General features: G+C 41.7%; 1 protein-coding gene across 4 annotated transcripts in view; it reads right to left on the bottom strand.

Moving 5' to 3' along the window:
- The window catches only part of LOC127599169 (SH2 domain-containing adapter protein F-like), an 86,737-nt gene extending 66,652 nt beyond the window's left edge, over positions 1 to 20,085 (bottom strand). For 2 of the 4 annotated variants that reach the window (XM_052062896.1, XM_052062895.1), the window contains exon 1: positions 19,293 to 20,085. In XM_052062896.1, the coding sequence (XP_051918856.1) occupies positions 19,293 to 19,727 (435 nt within the window). In that variant the 5' untranslated portion in view covers positions 19,728 to 20,085. The remainder of the gene's footprint in view (positions 1 to 19,292) is intronic. The other 2 variants (XM_052062897.1, XM_052062894.1) reach the window with 2 other exon arrangements.
- Between the last annotated feature and the right edge of the window lie 2,975 nt (positions 20,086 to 23,060).

The following is a 23,060-nucleotide window of genomic DNA, read 5'->3' as shown; positions in this document are numbered from 1 at the left end:
TCCGTTTACCTGGAATGAAACATCCAATCATGTGTTGTCTATGCTTCTTGTCCTCATTAGGGTACTGGAGTCAATGCAAGATGACTTAGGGTGAGAGCCGCGTGACATCTTGGACTCGTCATCGGCCAATCGGAGGACGCATATAAACAACCGTTCACACTTACACTCAGACAATTAAGAGTCACGCTAAGAAAATGGTTTTGGGATGTGTAAGGAAACCAGAGTACCCAGAAAAGTAGCGCCATAGAGAGATGTTCAAACAGAGATTCGAACTGGGATTTCCTGACACAGAAGCAGAAGCGCACTTTCACACCATGCTGGCATGATTTATTTGTTTACATTGAATGGTAGCCTAGCAGCTGCTTGGATAGTCATAGAATAACTTTGCTACGGAATCCTTAATAGAAGAATCCCCGAAACACAACCGATTGTCTTCCAGATTTCATACACAGAAGAGTGCTTTTAATTTTTTTTTTCTAATTTGTACATGGTTGTGAATGTACGTGTGAATGGTTCGTCATGAATGTAACTGCGATTGACTCGTGACTAGTCCAGGGTGCTCTCCCATCTCACCCAAATTCACGACCCAAATGAGAACAAGCATCACATGCTCATGAAAAGGAATGGATGGTCAAAGGTTGCATTGTGGATTTCTGTTTCAAAGTTCTGAGATTAAGTGTTAAAATGTCGACTGCAGCCTTTCTGCTTTATACCCAGGAATGGCTAAGAACAAAGGAGCATTTATGTTGGTTGATGACTCCGAATTGTACATCCTATTTACAACAAGTGCGATGCAAAGTGGATGGCTCAAAGTCATGTCAGTTTTAAAATGATTTACTGTCATTATTTCAATATGGGTGTGTTCACCTTCTATCACCCGCCGGACTTCCTCCCGATATTTCCCTGACAAATATGGAGAGTGACAGCAGCCCTCGTGAGTCAATGCTGCATGCCGCAACTCCACAATGTGTCAATATTTGGGATTATTTCTGTGAGAAAACGAGATGTGACAGGAAAGCTGCAGGCTAAATAGTCGTCTCGCGCTATTCCCGCCAACAATCGATAAAATCGAGCAGCAAAAAATTAGCCCCTTTATAACATTTCTTGATTGCGTTAAGATAGCACCACTCAGAACACGACTTCTAGTACCCTTCTCTGTCAAGGCACTTAACAATTTCAAATCTTGTCGGCGTGAGTAAAACACACTGATGTATCTGTCTAATCAGCCAAATGCTTATGCAGCGCCCTGAGTGTGCAACGACGGGCACAACGCCCTGTGAGTCATGGGCACCGGGAAATAATTTTGACTAAACATAAACAAGCATATCACTCATCAGGGCTATGCTGAGACAACAATCAGGAATAGCCAGACGTGCGCGCAGCCCACACACACAAACACGCACGCCCAAACACTCAATCATGCTTAAAATAACTACTGTATGTAGAATATAACGGTGATTTCACTTTAATTGGGAAAGCACCAACAATTTACAGGAGTGCCTGAGTCACAGTTTAACTTTGTTTAAACCAATCACTGATTAAGTCAGTGTAAAATATTAAGCACATTATCCAACGATTACAGGAGCACAATTCATCTTGTTCAGGGGTGTCAAACGCATTTTTGTCACGTTTACCTTGGAGGGCCGCTATGACTGTGAAAATGTAGCAAGAGTTCAAGAATAATGCTTCATTCAACGATTGTTTAAGTTAGTGTAATTAGGGGGTGGGGAACAAGAAAAGGCTAACGATAGCTCGCGTATTTATTACGTATAAGAAGTTGAAATTTTGGTCCAGATTTTAGCAATCATCTGAGAAGTTGACATTCTTGATTTGTTTTCGCGGGCCACATAAAATTATGTGGCGGGCCAGGTCTGGCCCCGGGCCTTGAGTTTGACACCTGCGATGTAGTGTGACAAATTGATTAGAAAAAATTCAAACTGTTCATGTTTCATTCTGTATGTGACAGAAGGGTTTGTTTGTTTATGTTGCGGTAGTGCATGTGGCCCAATTGTGAGACTTTGCAATGATTATTTTCGATAACTTGACGAGTTTGATCACAAAAATAGTCACAGTAAATGTCTGCCTCGAAGCTTCACGCTGATTATTTTTCCACACTAAACTAATGTGACTCCGGCTCGATGGCGACGAGCCACGAGAAAAAAAGACAGAATGAAAAAGAGAAATTACATGCAGTGCCTGCACGTCTACGATTGGAAACTCAAGTTAATGGAAATATTGTTAGCTAATTTCAAAAAAAATAAAATAGTCATTTACCTGTTTCGAACTGTGAAAAAAGTGAACTGAACCGTACGACTTGGTGGAAACCTGGCTGAAGTGTTTCATTCTAAATATCACGTTAACTGCGTCCCAACACCTTCGGCATCGTCAACTGAAGGACAACGGGTGAATTTCCTCGCAGCTACTGTGTGTTAAATCCCCTATCTTCCAACGCTGCTCTTTTCCATCTGTTTTAGGGAAAATAAATAGGCCTTGTTCTGCCGCAGCATAATTATGGGTTCCTCAAATGTTATGCTTCTGTAAGTTTCAAGTCCAGCACAAACACGGCCCCGGTTTGTTTTTACGCCACAAAATAAAATACATATGTTTCTCTTGCAAATAGAGGTAACAAAAAAATCTGCAACCCAAACACAAACAACAACCTCGGGGCCCCAAACGACCTCAAATCTCTTAGCAAAATAAACATCAATCACAAACGCAGTTTGATTACTGCCTCGTCACGTGTTAGCATGAAAGCTCGAGCAACAGTAATGGAGACTCGTGTGCCAAACCAAACTCATACACAGCCTGGCCCCAAGAATAAGTAACCCTCACTATGAAAACATAATGAATCACATCAATTCCCATCCGACTGTGGTACTTCAATGGAGTGGTTCGAGGTCGGAGGCCATGGCCCACAAAAACACAAAGTGATGTAATTTGTCTCCTTGTTGGCATAACATGACTTGGCTTCATGTGCTGGTAGATTTAAACTTTCGGAAAGGTTTTGACAAAGTACATCGGTGCTCGTAAAAGTGAGAACGCACCGGTGGCGGTATGGTTCCTTTTTCTGGGTAGTTCTTCATAGTGTGAGATATACGCAAATGTCATGAGACCCCAGGAAATCTTGAGAGTTCAACTTATGCAAGCCCTTGGGGTGTCAAACTCATTTTTGTTCAGGGCCACATTTTAGTTACCGTTTCCCTTGGAGGGCTGTTATGACTGAAACCAAATTTAAAAAAGGCAATAATAACGGTTTATTCAACTATTGTTTAAGTTTCTGTAATGAAGGGTTTGGTTACAAGAAAATGCCTACAATATGTTTCTTATTTATTACATACGAGAATTTTAAATGTTGGTCGAGATTTAAGCAAGCATCATGGAAATTGACATGTTTGATTTGCTTTCGTGGGCCACATCGGGCCTTGAGTTTGACAGTCTGGCCCAAATGTTCAGGGAGAGAAAATGCGCCGTGTAAGTCACACAAAAACAGCTTTCTTTCTCGAGAATTCAGCGTATGTGTCCTGGCTGGTCAGTAAAATAAATTGACAACAATGATGACGATTAATGGAATATACATCGGAAAGTAGGGTGTGTTTACTCTTTGCATGAAGAGACACAGCGATATCAAACGGTAACGACAAAGAATTGATTGTTTTAAACTTTTGTGCAACAATTACAATGATAAAATGTGACATCATTGTATCATCATCATCACGGTTCAAACCAGTGATGGGTGTATTCGATTAAATTTGTTTCCTGTGAGAAACTGATCGGAAATTCAGACCGTGTGTTTGACAAGGAATGCTCCACTGGAATTGCAAATCAAAAATATTTTTTATTCAAGGTCTTGAAACACTTTCTACAGCCTTGCTATGGATCCTTGTGCGCTGCAGGATGTTTGAGCATGCTTCAGGAAACAACAGAATCATTGATTGAGTTACGGGCGGAGCTGCTCCTAAAGCATGACATCATCTTTGCCTTTCCTGTTGACATAGCGTTGGACAAACGAAGGACGAGTGAGCAATGAAAAACCTTGCCAACAGCCTTCAAACAGTGCCTGAGTGTCAAGTTAAGCTGTAAAATCTCAAAGAGCTGTAATATTTGAAAGAGATAGAAGTGTGTGCTTTGCCTTCACAGGCAATCAAAATGAGATTTGAGATGAACGGTCTAAAAGGGCTGCTGTTATTTCAAAGGTAAAAAAAAATGGATTTTGCCATCAGACGCAGCAGCTGAGCCACTAATTTGAATGGTCGGGAGCGATTTGAATCAATCTCAGTCTCCAAAGCATTTCATTAAACCGTGGGTATCAGACTGGTCCAGAACCAAATGTGAGGGCTGAGGTGTGTTTAAAACACAGGGCTAGCAGAGGCAACGTACACCCGAAATTTACACTCCCATTCACAGCAACAGACAATTTAGAGTCTCCAACTAATCAAGCACATGTTTTTGGAATGTGGAAGGAAACCAGAGCACCCGTAAGGAGGATGACGTGCCACCAAAGAAATGTCCCGTTCCGGATTCGATCACGCATCTCCCAAGTGTAAGACAGGAGGCACCGCGCTGTCCAGTTCATCCAAGATCATCAAAATGACATTCTGTAAAATAGAGGTCATCCCTTCACATGATGACTTTATCATGCGGTTGCTCCACAACGTCGTGGACGTCCATGTTTATGTTCCGTGGTCTTAAATGACAGACTAGTTACACCCCTACGTCTACTTCATTTCTTACCATTTGGTGGCTTTTCTTCATAGCGTTCTTTGTTTTTAACCCCAGTTTCACTTGACATGAATTGCTATGCAGCTACCGCGAACATTGTTGAAACAATGTACCCCCCACCCTCGCCCCAAAATGCAGTGAAGTCAACAAACACCTACTCCTGACCACTATTTAGAATATGGAATTGACTTGAAGTGTGGGACTGACTCAACCAAAAAAAAAACGCATAGATTATTGAAAGCATTTTTTTCTTTTGCTACTGTATCTTGAAGTCCATAATGAGAAACTAAAGCAGTCATTTCAAACCACAGCAAATCAAATTGAAGGTCAACATGTTTCAACACATTCAGTTACATAAAAAGAACAGTTCCAGAAGCTTCCAGATACATCTTTTCATTCATTGTTCTATTCCATGAAATGCATTACGCAGCAATGTCATGTTTTTAATGGGTTCAATTCTGTTTGTTAGCGAATCTCAACACATTCATAACCCGGTCCTTTGTTGTCCACTGCTCGGCAACAGTGTTAATAATTGATCCTCATCACATCTGAACCGGCAATCGCTGTGATCAACAGTGTCTAAAAAGCCCCATCAACCAGCTCACTGTTGCCTTGTTCATAAACATTAGTGGATATCGATGAGAGGCTTCGTATTTGTAAACTGTTCCAAAATGCCCGTCCGGTGCCGCGGCACTAATGACCAACCGACAGCAGGAGAAAGCATGAGGCTGCAAGCGGCGAGTGGGTAGCGCCCGGGGACGCACCATCTGCCTCGTGGCATGGCCAGGGTGCGTCGGGACCGCAGCCAAGTCAGAGTCAAGACTAAAACGCCCCAAAAAATCAAACTCCGACATGCAGTGCTGATCCCACAGGTAATATTTTACCACCGTTTGTTAATTTACCAATGATATACAAAAAAAACTTACAAAGAATCAAAATGTAGCCAATAGTAGCCAATCACACACACAAACACACACACACACGCACACGCACACGCACACGCACCTCTGTTCAATACATTTTTGCACACCGTTGTTTTGAAGCATACAATATATTGTTATTGCTACTGTAAAATGTTGATATTGTTTAAGTTCTAACCAGTCGGAACATAACATTTGTTTTTAATTGTTAAAGCGGCAGTCAAATTATTTGATTTCTCCGTTATTAGCTGGTTATTACATGTTAATGTAGATGAGTAACTTTCTACATTCGTTCTAGTTATTTATATATTTTTTTAAATCCCAGTTTTTCACTGAACCCAAAGTCCTATTGAATTGTATTAATATTCAGATATCTGGGATGAATATCAAGTCCTTTTTGTTCATCTCTACTCCATATATCTGTGCCATCCCAAGGTTGAAATTCATCACCGTGTTGCAATATAAGAATCTTGCACAACTACGGCAACGGCATAAGCAATGTGCCAATAGTACATCTGTCTATTACTTTTGTTGCTAACCCAGATTTCGAAACCCGTCTCTTACATCCACCTGTTCCCCAGTGAGGGCAAAAACATGTTGAAATGCGCTGCAGCTCTCAGTCGATAAGGTCCTCTTCGCATAGGCAGCAACAGAGGGAGAACATTAGCGAGGCGGCCAGGCTGCAACTGGCACCTGCCACTTTGGCTCAATATTGGACGACCCGAGAGCTTCTCCGATTACAATTCGATTGGGGCCCTCAGTCTTCCATTACATGGGAAAAAAACATGGATGGAATTTGTCCTTCTGTGCACTTAGGAGAGAGGGAGTCGGCATATGGCTGAAGAGAGAGAAAAATCGGAAGGGTTGCATTAGTTGTCATTTGAGCTCATGGGATTGGAGATGTGGCACTTCTAATTAAGAAATAATCTGCTGATGGTTTATTTTTCCAACAGTCTGGATATTTTCGAGTAATTATGAGCTGCGTGTTAACCAGACAAATTCCTAGACAGGCCTCGGTCGTGCTGACGGGAGTGTGACATTTATTCCGCAGCGGCAGGGATGGAGTGGAGCTTGTCAAGGTTGAAGCCCCGTTGAGAATGGCAGAAAAGTTATCAGGCTACTCAAGGGGAGGGAGAGAGACCAAGGGAGAGTGCGAGGGAGAGTGCGAGAGAGAGTGTGAGAGAGAGAGAGAGAGAGAGAGAGAGAGAGAGAGAGAGAGAGAGAGAGAGAGAGAGAGAGAGAGAGACTGGCATATGTGTGATTTATGTTTCATGCCACAAGGGATTCCAGCCAATGATTGCCCGATACAACATAGTGCTTAGCAGCTCAATTACATTAGAGCCTTTCAAAAGCTTTTTCTTTTTTTTTCTTTTTTACCCCCAGTCACTACTGTGGTTTTGTTTGTCATGATGCAAAACAAGCAAACAGCAGGAGAGCTTCAGACAAAGGAGAGAAGACAAGATGTGGGAGGACATTTTCCGCCACCCCCTCCCTACCTCCCAACCGCTTCAGCTGTTCTGACATCCACAAAGAACATCTTCTCTACGATGAATAGTTTCAATTCATAAGGGGGAATCCACAACAGACTACTACTAAAAGTCACCTACTCTGGTGACTTTTCCACCACACGGTACCGACTCGAATCTGACCACTATTGAGAGATTTGCGAAAACAGGCAGTAAAGTGTACGATTGGGGAAAAGGTCCAAAAAGGTTGTCAGGCATGTGCGAATTGTCAGCCTTGTCAGCTCCAACAGTTGGCAGCCCCAAACTGGTCGGTCATGTGACAATTAGCACTGTTGAATAATCCATCCATTTTCCATCGAGCGTCTTCATTGGGGTCAGTGGTGATCTGGAGTCTACCCCGACTGACTTTGGGCAAAAGAGGCGGGGCTTCACAGGCTTCATCAGTCAAGCACAGGGAAAAAGATACACAAACAATGCATACATACTCAACTTTGACATTCTTATTAATTCCAACATGTGTGCTTTTATAATATGTCAAGAAGCATGCAGATCTCGCAGTCTACAGACTGAGGTAACGCCACCTTCTTTGTTTGGACGGTCTGAGACAGTTTGTAATGAGTGCCACCGAAATCTACAGGACTAAGGAGGGATGGCAATCATTAATTTGGTGGGCTGATCACCAGTTGATGCGAAGTTACATCTATTCGTCAACCCCTGATTTGGAGTCTTTCATTACCCTACAAATAATATTTTAGGATGCGGGAGGAAACGTGAATATCTGAAGAAAACTCCCAAAAAGCATGGGGAGAACAGCCAAACGCATTTCATCACTGTGAGGTAGATGCGCTGCTCGCTATCCGATTGTGAGATTTGTAAAACAACACTTTTACAATTGCACCGATTGATTAATTACCTCATTAGGACGGCTCTCTCCAAACTACTGACCATATCGTGAGGTGTTTGGCCGTTTCGTGTAAGTCATTTGGCACAATGCAATAACCGCTATCAGTACTGTTGTGTTTGTCAGCCACGACTCTCGTTAGCATTAATCACAGCACCCTTTGCAAAGGACTGAACTGCATTAAAACATTCCCAGACAGATTGGGCAGATGGCACACAGCAATGAGTTTTACCACGGGCACAGCAAGCCGACTGAAATGAAACTTTATGGAATACATTTCCAAAAGCATCACAACTGCCGCTCTGGCATTCTCAGGGAAAATTATGCCGTTCCTCCATAGGCCTACTGAGAGAGTAGAGAAGGTAATCGTATTGTATTTGCTCTGAAGACATTTTTCTCAATCAAGCTGTGCGAGCACTTCACTTGAGGGGAACTGTGGGGTTGTGTTGTTTTTTGTTTTTCTTGCAGTGAATTCATTTGCTCTGCTTTAATCTAATTGAAGAATCATCTCGGCGCAGCAATTTGTGGACACGTGAATGAGACTGTCAAGCAAAACAAACAGGGATTGAAGTGGGAGGCGGGTGGGGATGATAAAAGCAAGGTCGCAGGCTCGCAGTTCTTCCAAAACAAGTGCGCGGATAATTTATTCAGTAAAGTCTCTTCTATTTTAGTTGCAATTCAGCCCCAGGACTGCGTTTTTGGTAAATGTTGAAAGGATTCCATGTTGAACATGCGCAGCCATTAGTTTCCTCACCCTAAGAGACATCTGTGCCGCATCGCTTGCAGCAAATTTATTACCAACCCCACTCCCACTTTGAAATTAGAAACACATTCAACGTCTGCATTTCAGATCTTTGCATTTCTGACTATGTGGGGCAACTCTAGCAGCGCAGCCATGTTTATAGACGAGGGTAATTTGCATAGAAAAGCTTCCAGAGTTTAGGTCACTGACCAGACACCAGTGGCAACACAGTGCCTAAATTTCCACAATCTGTCATTTAACGGCATGTATGAAGTTCAGAGTACAGCTGGGTATATCCTCCATGCCGATTTGAACTGCAGCCACATATGGATCAGAAAGTTATTCTCTTTGTGTAATTTTAATGACATCCGGATCGTGCAGGGTATGTGGGGAACGAGGGGCCGTTGGCAGCTTCCGGTCCCACGGTGACGGGCAGATACTCTGACAGCTGTGCTCGTACCATAAGAGCCCTTATCTTCTTAATGCATTTGAGATTTGGCATCAGCTCGAAACTGGCATTACCGATATCTACGGGACTTGGATTATCAGAACCGATTCAAAAATTAGGGGCTCTATTTTTCTGCCCAGCAACTGTGAGCGTGGGTGGAGTTATTTTTCTTTTGGTAATTTCGTAGACAGGCTCAGGTACAATAGGCAAGTGCGCCACTGTGGGTGTGAACTCAGCCATCTTATTTCGCATACATTGGAAGTGGTGATCCTCCCTCTTTAAATTTAGTGCAGAGAAGCGCACTAATTTCCTAAGCGCAGAAATTGGCTCGCTGGGATCCACGCAGGAGATAGGCTCACCCAAAGTAAGTTTATGAACTGCAAGATCTCCCCTTGTTGATGTAAAGTCGGCCCCTTACACTCCCATTAGCTTAATCAATCAAAAGAAAAAGTACAGCAAGTACAGCAGTAAATGGGCGGGCCTGAAATTTTCGTACGCTCATACCTTTGAATCAGACCTCATCAGAACTGATATCCGGTAGGTAACGTACAGTCAAAGAGACGTACATTGTGGCCCAGAACGTCCATGTTCGGAGCCCACTCAGCAGTGTACATAAACTCATAATACGGTTTCCAGCCTGATTTCAAATCAATCCATTAAATTTGGATCGTCATTAGTCAACCAGTGTAGACGGAAACATGAAGCAAAAGGCAACTTGTGATCAATCATATGTGAGCGGGGATACAACTGTCCGTTTTGCCAGAGACTTTGCCTGCAGGGATCGTTAACGTCTTATTTTAGATTCACAATTGCAGTTTCACTCACACACACACACACACACATACATCACTACCATCTCTAGGGTTTATTTGTTGCATAAATAAAGGGTTTTAAAAACATCTCAGACAGCGTATGCCCAGTTTTAGAGGTTCAACTCACACGAGAAACGAGTGGAGGCGCTGCGTTGCACCATATAAAAAGTTCCTTTAATATTCGATAGATGAAGTACTTGGCGACACGCTTGATAGCACCCAATTTCCTTCCTTTTGCCACCCCCCTGGTCCCTCGTGATAGGTTTATTGGTGGGATTGCTGCAGTACAATTGTGGCGGTGCTCAGCAGAATGTTGAAAAGTTATAAACTATGTTAATCCTGTATGTGCTGTAATTACAAGGGAAATGCTAATTTGTGTTTTCTTCTTTGACAATGCAGGCTTATGGAGGAGAAAAGATCAAACATGAAAGAACGATGATGCATACTAAGAGGTTTCTAGGTTGTATTGGGCTGACGTAGTGCATTAACAGCATCTCAACATAACCACAGAGCCACAACAAGGTACACAAAGCTCTTTTTGTTTGTTTTGACATGAAGAAACATGGCAACAGACAATGCTTAGACTGGGCGGAATCTCAAATCGCTCTTATGCTCAGCTGTAAACGACAATCGGCAATCTATTACCACAAAGCAGCATCATCAGTGGCGCGTGTGACCGCCACGAGGCAATCACTTTTTGTCACTCTTCATCCGGGGTTTGGCTGTCGCCAGAACAGCTGTGAACATTTAACCCTTGGTTCTATATTTTTGCAGAGTGAAGCGAGCACAGACTTGTCGAGTTAAAAAGGGAATGTCGCCAACCCGTAAACACTTCCTGCCAGGAAGGGAGCACTTCCTAAATCCTGGAGTGAATGAGCTATCGCAAACAATTACAGACAGTGGCTGACTTTCTACATTAACGAGAATATCGAATAATTTTTTGTGAGTGGAAAATGATTTACACCAGGTTGGAATTCACCTAACTCATGAAACGATACAAATTGGAAATACTAAACACACATTGGTGTTTTAAGTTTGACCCAAAAATTAAGTCAGACGAAAAATCGTCATGTTCAATGGCAACCTTGTTTTGAAAAGAGGAAGGAGGAAAAACATTTTCAGAAATAGATCAAAAAAGATTTACTTGGTCGTTTAATTTTAATGTATAAGCATATGTATTGTTTTCACATATGTATGGATGTATTAGACCTGGGCGATATATAGATTTTTTGTGGCATTAAAAAAAAAAAGAGATATTATTGAAAGTTTTTCCACAAAATACCATACGGGTAAAGTATATGTTTGCGTACATTTGACTGGCAGAAAGAAGAACCCCACGCCGATTTCTCACATGCATCTAATCAGTGGGTTGTGAGAATTTGCCCAACCGCCAAGACTCCCCCCCCCGGGCGACACACGCTGCCATTAAACAAAATGGATGACATGTGTCGAGAGTGGCCGTCTGAGGCCTAATTGTGACCTGGTGGAGTTGTTCGACTGAGCGGGTACGCCTGATTGTGGCAAAGGTTGGTCATAAAAAGACATCCAATGACTTTTGGGCTCGCTCTTTATAAAACCACCAAAACTATGGACTACTTATTACATTCAATAACGCTGGATTATGGCATAGTGCTGTTTATGCAGTGAGCGATGTGGACTGCTAAATTATATCTGAGGCTTTCCTGTGTTTTCTCGACAGGATGACATCATGTCAACAAGCGAAGGCATAAGCATAAATCCAAGACAACCGAGCGACTTCCTTTTTCCATAACTTCCACGTCACGGACAGGATTTCAGAGAATGTTTGCCATGACAGTCACTGGGTATTTTGAGCTTGTGAGTAACTTGTTGACATGAGCAACCCACGGTGACACGAGGTAAAATTCCTGAGACACTTCAAATAGCTCAGGAAGTCTGTGGTGTACTGCCGCGCTGGAAACAAACGCGTTCCAATCACAGTTTCAATTTGAAAGAGACATATGCTGGAAAAGCGTACACAAATAGCGGCGGGGCTTCTGTGAAATGAAAAGCACCATGTAAATCTTTTGTGAGATGCATCTTTCCGGAAAAAAAACGTTTCAGTGATTAAGCTTTTGTAAATTTTGCAGGATTGTGACTTCACAATCCAGCTGATTTACTTGATACCAACTGCAGACGGAATGTCTTTGCCCGATCTGATTGTTCGCTGTGGGATGCAAGCCTTAGGTGCTAGTTTCTGATAAGTGCCGCACGTATAATTTTATGCAATACATTTTCCAGATGTACCTTTTCATGAGGACTGAGCGTGTTAAAATGCCTGATTGTAAGAATGACGCGTATGTTGTCGCAGATGTTTGCTATTAAGGATGTTTTTACAGTTAAATGTGACGAATGCAACAAACACTGTGACATCAATCTGGCCGAACAGGCATCTTAAAAAGCGCCCTCAAAAGGACACGGTTACAAAACATGAAGGGATCTGATGTTTCCATCCATTTTGGGACTTTCAAGAGGAAAAAAAAAAAACTCTCAAAGGCCATATTGATGAGACGGCAGCTGCCATTTTTCAGGCTATCAAGGAGCTGAGATGAGGACACGAGAAGATGCCGATTTTGAAGTGCTGAGGTGAGGGGCCAGGTGAACACATTCTTGCTGTAATGGGAAAACTAGTGTGCCTACAAGAAGAGCAAAAGGAAATCAATAGGTGTTTTGTTGCTTTGTTTTATGTCACAGTTAAGGACTTCGGATACATTAAATTGAATGATGATCTTACTGAAGTAACTTTGCATGCAACTTTGTACCAAAAAAATAGCAAATCAAACAAAGCGCAGCAAAGTGTGAAAAGCAACAATGAAGAACTAATAACAATTTATAATAACAATAACAAGTCCCTCCAGTATCATTATTATTATTATGATTTTATTCTTAGTTTTGTTTGTATTAGTTTTTTTTAAACATACTGAGTCTTTGTCAAGTACAACTGTCAAACAATTGACCGTCTTCTGTATGGACGTATGGCAATTTCAAATAAATACTGTACAATAAAAATAACCCCCGAAAGCTCATGTATGATAATAATTGATTGAGACAAAAATCAAGAACATTTCACAATATTTATATTCAGTTTTAGTTAGTTTTATAACTCAACTGTATTTAGAGAGCACTTTAAAACAACCGCCGCTGAATACAAAGTGCTGTACATGGAGCAAATATCATGTACACAACAATAAACATAATTCACTTTGTATTTGATTTTTTTCAACATTTCTTTCTCCTTTCCATTAGTTTTCGTTGCCTCTAAAAACCTTGTATCTTAAATGCTATGGTGTTGTACTGTGAAGAGCACTTGGTAGCACCTGTTTTCGCTCATGTGAAAGCATCAATTGTGAGCCTGAAAACCCTTGAAAAATTTCGAGACATATTGTACTAAGCAGCCTGGGTAGAGATGTGAGTGCTATGTTTGTCGCTATGGTAACTGCTATGTTACGATTCCAGTTCTTTGGTTTTCGAGTCCAAGGTTTTAGATTCCCCATTTTACGATCAGTGTTGTGTGTTGGACTTGGCACATCTGACATCTAGAACAAGCTTCAATGGCTCGCGTTTACAGTTGCCATTTTAGTGTCTATGTATCCGGCTTCCCGTTCTGAATCTGTTTTAATTTAGGGTGCCCGTTTTTGAGTCCCTAAATTTTGGGTCTTGTTTTAAACCTCCTGTTGTAGGGTCCGTCGTTTTGGGATCCTCTGTTGAATGCCCCATTTTAATAAAAGTATGGCTAAGTGTGAACATGATTGTGGCCATTTTCATTCGTCTAGTTCTCATGTATCAAACTCAAATCTGGCGGCCACATCATTTTATGTGGCCCTCGAATGCAAATGAAAGATGGCAATTTCATGATGCTTGCTAAAATCGCTATCAAAATTTCAAATTCTCATTTGTAACAAATAACAGTATCAAAATTTCAAATTCTCATTTGTAACAAATAAGTGTGACACTGTAAGCATTTTCTTTGTTACCAAACCCCTCATTACATTAATTAAAATAACAGGCAAGAATAAACCTTTATTCTTGACTTCATTATATGGTTTCAGTCATAACTGCCCTGCAAGGAAAACGGTAACTAAAATGTGGCCCACGACAAAATGAGTTTGACATCCATGGTCTAAAATCTAGTTCGTTAATTTTTGGGGGCAGTGACTCGATCGCATATGGATTGCTGTATTTGTCTCAGAAGACGTCTTGCCCTCATCTGAGAAGGATTCGTCTGTTGATGCCGCAATGCATGGTTAGGAGTACACCAGCATAAGCTTGTGTGGCAAACCCAGGTGTTGATGCTCCAAGTTGGAGGAAGACCCCAACCTTGAAACTAGAAAGTTTGTTTCAAACTAGTTTGTTTCAGGTCACTATTTTAAACCTCTGTTACGATACCACCTCGGAAGACAGAATATTACGGATTCGATCCACCAATTGCTTGTCAGTGTTGAGGAGGGGAGTGTGTGGGGGGGGGGGGGGGGGGAAGCTTTTAGAAGCAGTAATAAAGGATTTTTTGGAATGCTGAGCTAGATTTTCTTCTACTACAAAAGGCTCACTGAGCACAAGTACCAGAATGAGCTCAGTGGACATTTGTTTCTATGTATAGACATTTCTTTGCAAGCTGGCTCGACAAGACTGGAGCAGCCTATTCCCCTGTGCACAAACGCACACTAATGATGGCGGGTCACGAGGATGCCGCAGTATCCCGTCAGCTCCGCGCCACCGCCTTTTGTTTAGACTGTTTTTATTTTTTTATTTTTTTTTGCTTTCCTCAAGCGCAGCTCATCATCACTTTCTCGGCGCCCTTGACTAAAAGTTGAGGGTGGCGATGAGCTAGCCGATGAGGCCTATAATGAGTTTGGAGGCGGGATGAGAATTGATCACCTCTCTCGACGCCGTCTAGCATGAAGGGCTTGCCGTCATTAAAAACAACACAACATCACAGCCTTGAAAGAACACAACAAGGGAGTCGGAATCCATGCAATGATCAATGACAATACTCGACAGACTCAAAGCGAGTCAGCACGAATTCAGTGATAAACTGAACAATCAAAGTTTTTGTTTTAGGGTCTCTGTCTTTGGGTCCTAATCTTAAGGCTGAATCATGTTTTTACTTTACGGTCCCCATTTTAAGGTCTCCGATTTGGTTGCCTGTTTTAGTTACGCTGTTTTATGATCCCCGTTTTCAATTCATCTGTCAAAATTATTCTTCCCAATAGAAAATAATGGCAATACAAATAATGTGTGCCAGGGTCAATGTATGGAGATTTTACTGCTCAAAATACCCCCCCCCCCCCAATTTGAGCACACTGACCAAACTAACTTGGTTGCTAAAGAAAAATTCGTTTTGAAATAAAACTGTCCCAATTTTAATATGAAATACATGGTGATAATATCAGGATGCAAACCATAATAAAAGTGTGACTTATTCAGGGTCAAAGTACCCATTTGGTGTTCCTGTTTGGGGGTTCCCGTTTTGCCTCCACACGTTAGTGGCCCCAAACAAGTGTAAAGACAAGTTCACCACCATGGCCTTTCTTTTGAAATAAGACCCGCAACAATGTTTTTTTTTTCATGCATTTGCCCGAATCCGTTACACTCTTTTAGTGAGGTTTGAACTACAAAGTCAACTCCAATCCACAATTGTATGACGGAATTCCAAGGCGCTGCGCACTTGCACTGCATTTTTCAACATTAAAGTCGCCACAAAAATGAGCCTTCTAGTTTTCTCCTCCTTCTCTAATAAGTAAAAACAAACCCGGTAAATAACCCTCCATTCTTCTATTGGCATTCTGCTAATCAGCCAAGCGCCGATATAATTAGCTTTCATCAGTCAAGTAATTAAAACATTGATGCAGCCAAGCAAGGAGACGTTGAATCACTTTGTGCAATTTTTTTTCAGCTTCCATTCATTTTAGTCTGTGGTGTGAGAACTGTCCTCAACAGACAAGAAGGATATAGACAGCAATTACATGAAACATGCAGACTCTTTGTCAAATTGCCACCGTGCCTAGTTGTATGGTAGCATTCCAACTTCAACTATGTTAGCCTGTGAACTTTTCCCATGAATCCGATGACAGGGCAAAATTTCAAATTTTTATCAATCGTTTTTCTTTTTGGGGGGGTTGACAGGTTCCTATCTTGCGGTTATGTTAGAAGACCAAATGTTAGCATGTTAGCATTTTATCAACTCACATTACAAAGTACCTGGATGCAAGGGGAGCATTTTATCAATTCTCATGAACAATTTTAGAACGCCAGGATATAGGTAAAGCCTTATCAAGCTGCCTCTCCATTTTTTGTACTCGCATTGCTATCTTGTTTAAAGTTAGCATACCATCCATGAATATTTTTGCATTTTATTCACTCTGACTAAAAATGGTACATAAACAAGGGGCACATTTTTAAACCGTTATCAACTGGCCTCAACCCTTTCACTGCTGGGGTTGGCACATTTTGTATGGCAGCATTTCAACTTCCGATCGATTTTTATGACCTAATAAATGATGACACAGTAAAATCTTGCTATCGGGTGAGCATACAAACTTACATATTAACATTTGATCAAGTTTCATGAACTAGTAAATGACGAGAGACCTCAATGTAATTTCCTTAATAATCAGCCTTTGCACCTTCTCTACTCAGGTCGCCATCCTAATAAATGCATACAGTAGATGCATGTGCTCTGTTTTAACATTAACATGTACAGTATTCTGTTCTTTCGGTGCCTGGTGGAGTAATTATTTCCCCATTCTTTTCATATTTGTGTGTGATACAAGCGTCCACTTGTTCCCAGATCAATACAAACAGAGGATCAGATCAAGTGAGTAGCGCACTTGACAATCTATACAACCCTTGTGTCAAACCCTCAGCACCTGACGAGAAACCTTTAAAGCCAATCTTTCAGTGTGCTGCTCTAGACCGCCAAGCTGTCAGCACTCATTTCACATTGCGTCTACTGCTCAGCATGCACAGCACACTACACAAAGTGAAGTCTGTTAAAGGCAATGTTTGTGAGAGCGTACTACCGATGTGTAATCTGTTTAATCAGCTTGAGCAGCTGCACTGGTTGAAGCGAAATGATAGTTTTGGGGAAAGGGAATCCTGTTTGCTAGACATAGTTAACACAGACGTGTAGGACTGATAAAACCGAGCTGCGGAGGAAGGTGCCTTTTATGACTTTGTCATGCTTGCTGATCTTCAGGCATATGGGAAATATATGTTGGATGGCAATAACAGTTGTGTTCAGAGTGCCAAAGCAAGGTGGGAGGGAGGAGGAAAATCAGGCACAGATGCTGCACAACACGGATAGCAGCATTAACTCATTCTCGTTTTTAAACGTCTTTTCAGACTTGGTCTGGCTGGTATTAAATGAGTTAACTAGCAACAAAAATCTCAATGTTGCCTCGAAAGTCACCTCCACTGCGTTAGCCCAAATATACCACCAGAAATGGATGCTATTGTGATATAGCGCTGGCATATAAATGAAATTTAGTGCAACATCTCAGAATTTATTATTTATTATAATAGAAAGTAATAGGCGATTAGTTGGGGAATCGTACCAAAAAACAGTTTTGCATTTCCATCCCTTTTTTCAAAAACATGACGATTTCAAACACAAAACAGAAAATGCACAAACAAATTCATTATGCTTCTGTTCCTGGTTTGGTCTATAACAAGTCAGAAAATAGACAAAAATGTGAATTGTTTTCACGAGTAAAAGCAAATAATAATCAGTGCATTTTAATGGAGGCCTACGTAAATCGGATATTTCCACATTTCTGAGAACTGCAACAATTTAAAATAAAAAAGGTATCTAAATGAGTCATTGATTGTCAAAAATAAATATTGACTATTTTGCTAATTGATTAGTTGTCAGCTCTTCCATTAATCAATTATTTGTTGCACCTCTCGCTTGGTACTCGCTGTCCTGGCTGCTCAGTACAGTACAAGTTGACAAAAATAATAATAATATTAAAAGATGCAACATGTCATGTGTTTACACACAGTTGCTGTATGTTGTCTATGAACATGGGCTGCAAGTATTCCATGCAGCCGGATAACATTCGTCATCACACAAGCGCGTCCTCGCCAGCACCGGACTTCTCAGGTTTCGCCCGTGTTTGTGTGCATGTGTGCGAGTGTGTGCGAGTGTGTGTGCGTGCGTGTGTGTGTGAGAGAGAGAGAAATCCTGAGAGGCCAGTGCTTGAAGAAGCATTCTGCCTGGCTGTCTGTCTCCACGTTGAGTTTGTGCTGACACAACAGCTCCCTGCAGTGTGGCATTAAAAAGCACGGGTGCAAGTGTTGCCTTCTTAGCAATAAACAAAAATTAGTGTGAAATCATTTGGCTCACAGTTCGGCTCCCTCTCACATTCTGAAAACATTAAGACTCAAAATTATATGGAGGTGTACATGTGACTGTCGATTGATGTTTGTACATGAGTGCCTTGTGATTGACTGACAACCAATCCAGAGTATACGCCGACTCTTGCCCAAAGTCTACTGGGATAGGATCCAGCTCACCTACGATATTTATCAATATACGCTATAGTAAAACAGATGCATGTCATTTTAAATGTCTGACCCAAAAAAAAAACCTCATATGGGATTATGCGACAGATAACAAATCTAAAAAAGATGATCTACTGTCATTAGCCAAACTTTCACATTTATATGAAGTCCTTCAAGGGCCATATTAAATAAATAGAAAGAAATATTAGGCAATATTTTGACACACGGTAACAGCTGAAATCCACCGGCAATGCCAATTACAACATTGCATTGCTTCTGGCTCCATGATATGGACATTTATATAAATATATACAAATTTAAAATAAAAAATAGTCTTTAGCATACATTCCAAAAACATGCATGTAAGACACACACACAAATATTAACAGGAAAATGTCTATGTAAAAATTCAGCCCGGTGCTAAGATCACTTTAACGCACCACTTAGAATACAAAGTGAAAGTAAGCACAGGACAAGTTTGCTTTTCGTTATTACAGGTCTCGTGGGTCGTGAGTAGACCGCAATTCCCGCAGCACTCCCTGCTGCGCAGGTTAGTCATTAGTCGGAAGTGGAGCGCCGCTCGCACCGTGTTACAAGTTCCACCGGTTGTCACAAAGTGGGTCAGCCCCGCAAAGTTGACCAAATTCCTATTTTATGAACTGCAGTATTTTAAAGCACCTTGAAGACAACCCAATTAAAGCTACTCGTCTATGAAGTCAACCGTCTTACTACGGCTTAATTTAAAGACGAAAAAGTTCACCTACCTTCTCCTTGTTGTCCTGCTCCGTAGGGGGCGACGTAGGAGATTTCACGCTGCCCACTGCGACGGCTTGAGCGACCACCATCGTACCGCCTCCTCCTCCACCAACACCAGCACCCGGCGCCGGGTTGGGCTTCTCCACCGTCTCCACCTTGATGAGACGGTGCTTCGGTGACACGTACTTGATGTCCGGTGAGCCCACGGCAAACGAGATATTTCCACCGGGAGTGTACGGGTCCTCGAAGTCCAGCTCCTTTTGGAGTTTGTATGCGGCGAGGATGTCCGGCTGAGCGGGGCTCAACGTGAAAGTGGCCCCAGGTTGGAAGCCAGGCGCGCCGGGCACACCGGTGAGGCAGTGTCGGTAGTCCGGCTTCGGGGGCGCCGGAGGGGGTGCTTTGGCAGTTTTGAATCCGAGGTGCTCCTTGAACCACTTGGCCATGCTGCCAGAGCATCGCTTACGACCCAAAAATGACGGTACTATTTTTTTTCTTTTTTCTTCTTCTTTGAAGTTCCAGGAGTCCGAAATTGACAGTGAGAATGAAGTCCGTGGGTCAGCCGGGAGCCACAGCCGGCCGGTGGCGGGGAGGGCTTCGCCAGAGGCACTTTTCCGCTGTGAAAGTCTGTCACACACACTCACACAACAAACACACCACGCTCACATTCGCTCTCTACTCTAGTGTAATGTATGTGTGCGCTCCACACACGTCACATTTCCACGCTGCGCAACATGGGAGCGACTATGAGGACACGCCCACTACTTTCTTCCTCCCCTCCTTCCTTCTCGTAGCAACCTGGTCTCCGTTACCTGACAACGTTTACTGTCCCCTGCTGGACACTCCACTCAAAACTCGTGCGCTCCGAACGACCGTAATCCGCTTCGGCGAATCTCACGTGACGTCATCAAGAGCTGTCTGTGAGCTCGTGCGGTGTTCCAGGCACACTGAGAAATAGGATTTGTACAATTTGGGAATATCAATTGAAAGAAGGAAATGGGGGTAAAAACTCATGGATAACCTGTAATAAGTGTGTTTTTTAGCATGAGAGGTTGACAGACAGGCAGGAGATCAAGAGATATACAGATTGGTTAATAGGTAGATGGGCCATTTCCCAATGGGAAGAATGCAGAGAGTCTCATGGACTCGGCAAAGTACAGTTTCATAAGAACATCCTCGACAACGCTCTAAGAACGCAAGTCTCTTTGTAAATTGGAATGGCTGTGTACTGCCGGATGTATTTCCGTGATTGTAGCACATAATGCATCTTGGAATATTTTCCTAGCTGAGCCTTGACCTGTATCCAGTCGGTGCATCATTTGATTAAGCTTGCTGACAAGAACATTCCTTACGTTGTTGGTTTATTCGTACTTTCAATATTGCTCCTCGTGCTTAGGATCACCCACAATGTGTGTGTGTATGTGTGTGTGTGTCGGTCTTTGTAGGACAGATGGGTAGATAGAGTAGGGTAGGTGGGTAGGTATGGATAGAACAGTGGATGGACAAATGGTTGAAAGATAGATTGACAGAGTATTTCCGATGGCTGCATCCGGTATCTTTCCATATAGTGCATCCATACAGTCTTGCTTGCACATGGAGCTACTTAAAGAGGATGTGTCTCCTTTGAGACGCCGGATTACAGCATTTGCATTTTGATGGCTGACAGCTCAGGCAGCAGAAAGTGGGGAGCGCAATAAAAAGAGTGATTGGACTCCAAATACCAGCAGATCCTCTAATCGCAACGTTGAGATGCAGCCATTACGCTGCACCACTGACTATATTTTTCGTCGTGCACCTGTAGCCACCCGTGTATGTTATTACATTGCTAATGTCACACATTTCGTGGTTGCAGGTTTTTTTTTCTTAGGAGGGTTGTCTGGAGAACTCAAAGTGAGCTAAAAATAAGGCGCCCTCTTAATCATTTTCATATGAAGCTTTTTTTTTATTGTTTACTCACATTTATGTCCTAGTTGTGAGGTCACTTTGCTTCCCTAAAAATATAGTGAGGACGGCAATAACACGTCTCCAGAGTTTCTCCGTGTACCAAAGTTAAACTGTGATCTGAAAGTGGTATTAAATAGAAGTATTGCTTCATAAAACCACTGCAGGCATTACTCCTGATAATAATGCACAATGTTGTCAGTGCTTGTTTCTTTTCATCTGCCCTCTGAAGAAAAAGAAAAATAATATTTGGCACTTTGCTCCACTGTGTGATATCACATTAACCATGTGAAAGAAAAACTATTAAAGTTTAATGCAGGAAAAAACTGCATTAAACTCCAAAAACTTCCCAATAATCTGCATTTTGTTGAGTTTTATTTCATATTAATTTGTAATGCAATGTGCAATGTGCAATGTGCAACGGTGTGCTCAGACCACCTGTACCTCTAACACTATCAATGAAGCAGGTAACTATACCGTTGAGATGGTGAGCTTGTCGTTCCAAAAGTCATTTGTTTGTGGTGTAACGTTGCCTGTAATTTTCATCTTACACACCAGATTTGTCCGCCAATGACTTAGAAGCATTTTCAAAACAAGTAGCCGCTTGCCTAAAAGGTACGCCCTCGCGTCACTCTCGGTTGTCCTTGTAACAAAAGCCCTACACAGCAAGAATGCAACAATGTTGATGCCCTAGCTTGTCATTTAAACAACCAAGCAGGCATGATTGTTATATGATTTTTTTATTAGCCAAAGGAGCAGTTACAATTTTTAACTTCTATAGGGTCTGTAAAGCAACAACCACAACGAGAGCAGGAATAAAAATCACAGAGATGTAGTTGATCTACTTTGTCGAGCCTAATCAATAGCAAACATTTAATGCATTTTAACAGAGTGATTAATAACCTTGAAAGTGTAAGAACCGATTACAAAACATTTTGGCTGTACATTCTCCCTCCTATGGTGCGTGCATGCAAGTGTAAGTGTGTGTGTGTTTGTACGGCTATACTTGTGAGGACCACTGTGATTATAAGACCAACGTAGTGAGGACATTTTTGACAAGTGAGGACATTTAGGCCAGTCCTCACAAGTTTTTCATTCTAAAGGCCTCTAGAGGGTTTATATAGGCATCTCTCAAAGTTTCAGAGAGGTCCTCACAAATATACCAAAAATGATTTTTTGTGTGTATTTTCATTTAAATTCAATACACACACTTTTTACTCACTACCGCCACCTATTGATTTCTGAAATATTTTTGATCCAACAAAACTGAAACTATAGAAAACAGTCTCATGGGCTTATTAGAAAGTAAAACAATGATGTATTTTTTATTATATCTAATATTTGTCTAAGTTTAACTTTTTTAACAAACATCTTGTTATGAAATAGAACTTGTTATGCAAACCCAAATCTGGAATATGGCCTCAGACCCACACAAAATTACACCTTAAATCAAACCACTAAATAAAAAACCTAAAATAATTTGGTGAAGTACACACTTATTCCATTTGTGACATATTGAGGTTTTAGTTGTCATTTCATAGCTCCACATTTGTAATTTGAAGTGCACATTTCTAACATTAAGCAAAGCTCTCTGAGTATTTTTACTGAGTAATGTTTTATATTCTATTGTATACTACTGATGGAACTATTATTTACTATTATATTTAGGGCATCAGTCTCATCTTTTCCATAAGGACACAAGGACAGAGGTGGCAGAATAAATGTGCACTCAATTGTATTAGTGTTACTTTTGAAAAATATGACATGTAAAAAAAAAAGAGTCCTTGAATAAGAGTAAATATGTACGTAGTGGGGCAGCCCGGTAGCCCAGTGGTTAC

The sequence above is a fragment of the Hippocampus zosterae genome, chromosome 4 (assembly GCF_025434085.1).
Source record: "Hippocampus zosterae strain Florida chromosome 4, ASM2543408v3, whole genome shotgun sequence".
Taxonomy (NCBI): Eukaryota; Metazoa; Chordata; class Actinopteri; order Syngnathiformes; family Syngnathidae; genus Hippocampus; species Hippocampus zosterae.
The sequence above is the reverse complement of the archived record's forward strand: the minus strand, read 5'-3'. Positions and strand labels throughout refer to the sequence as shown.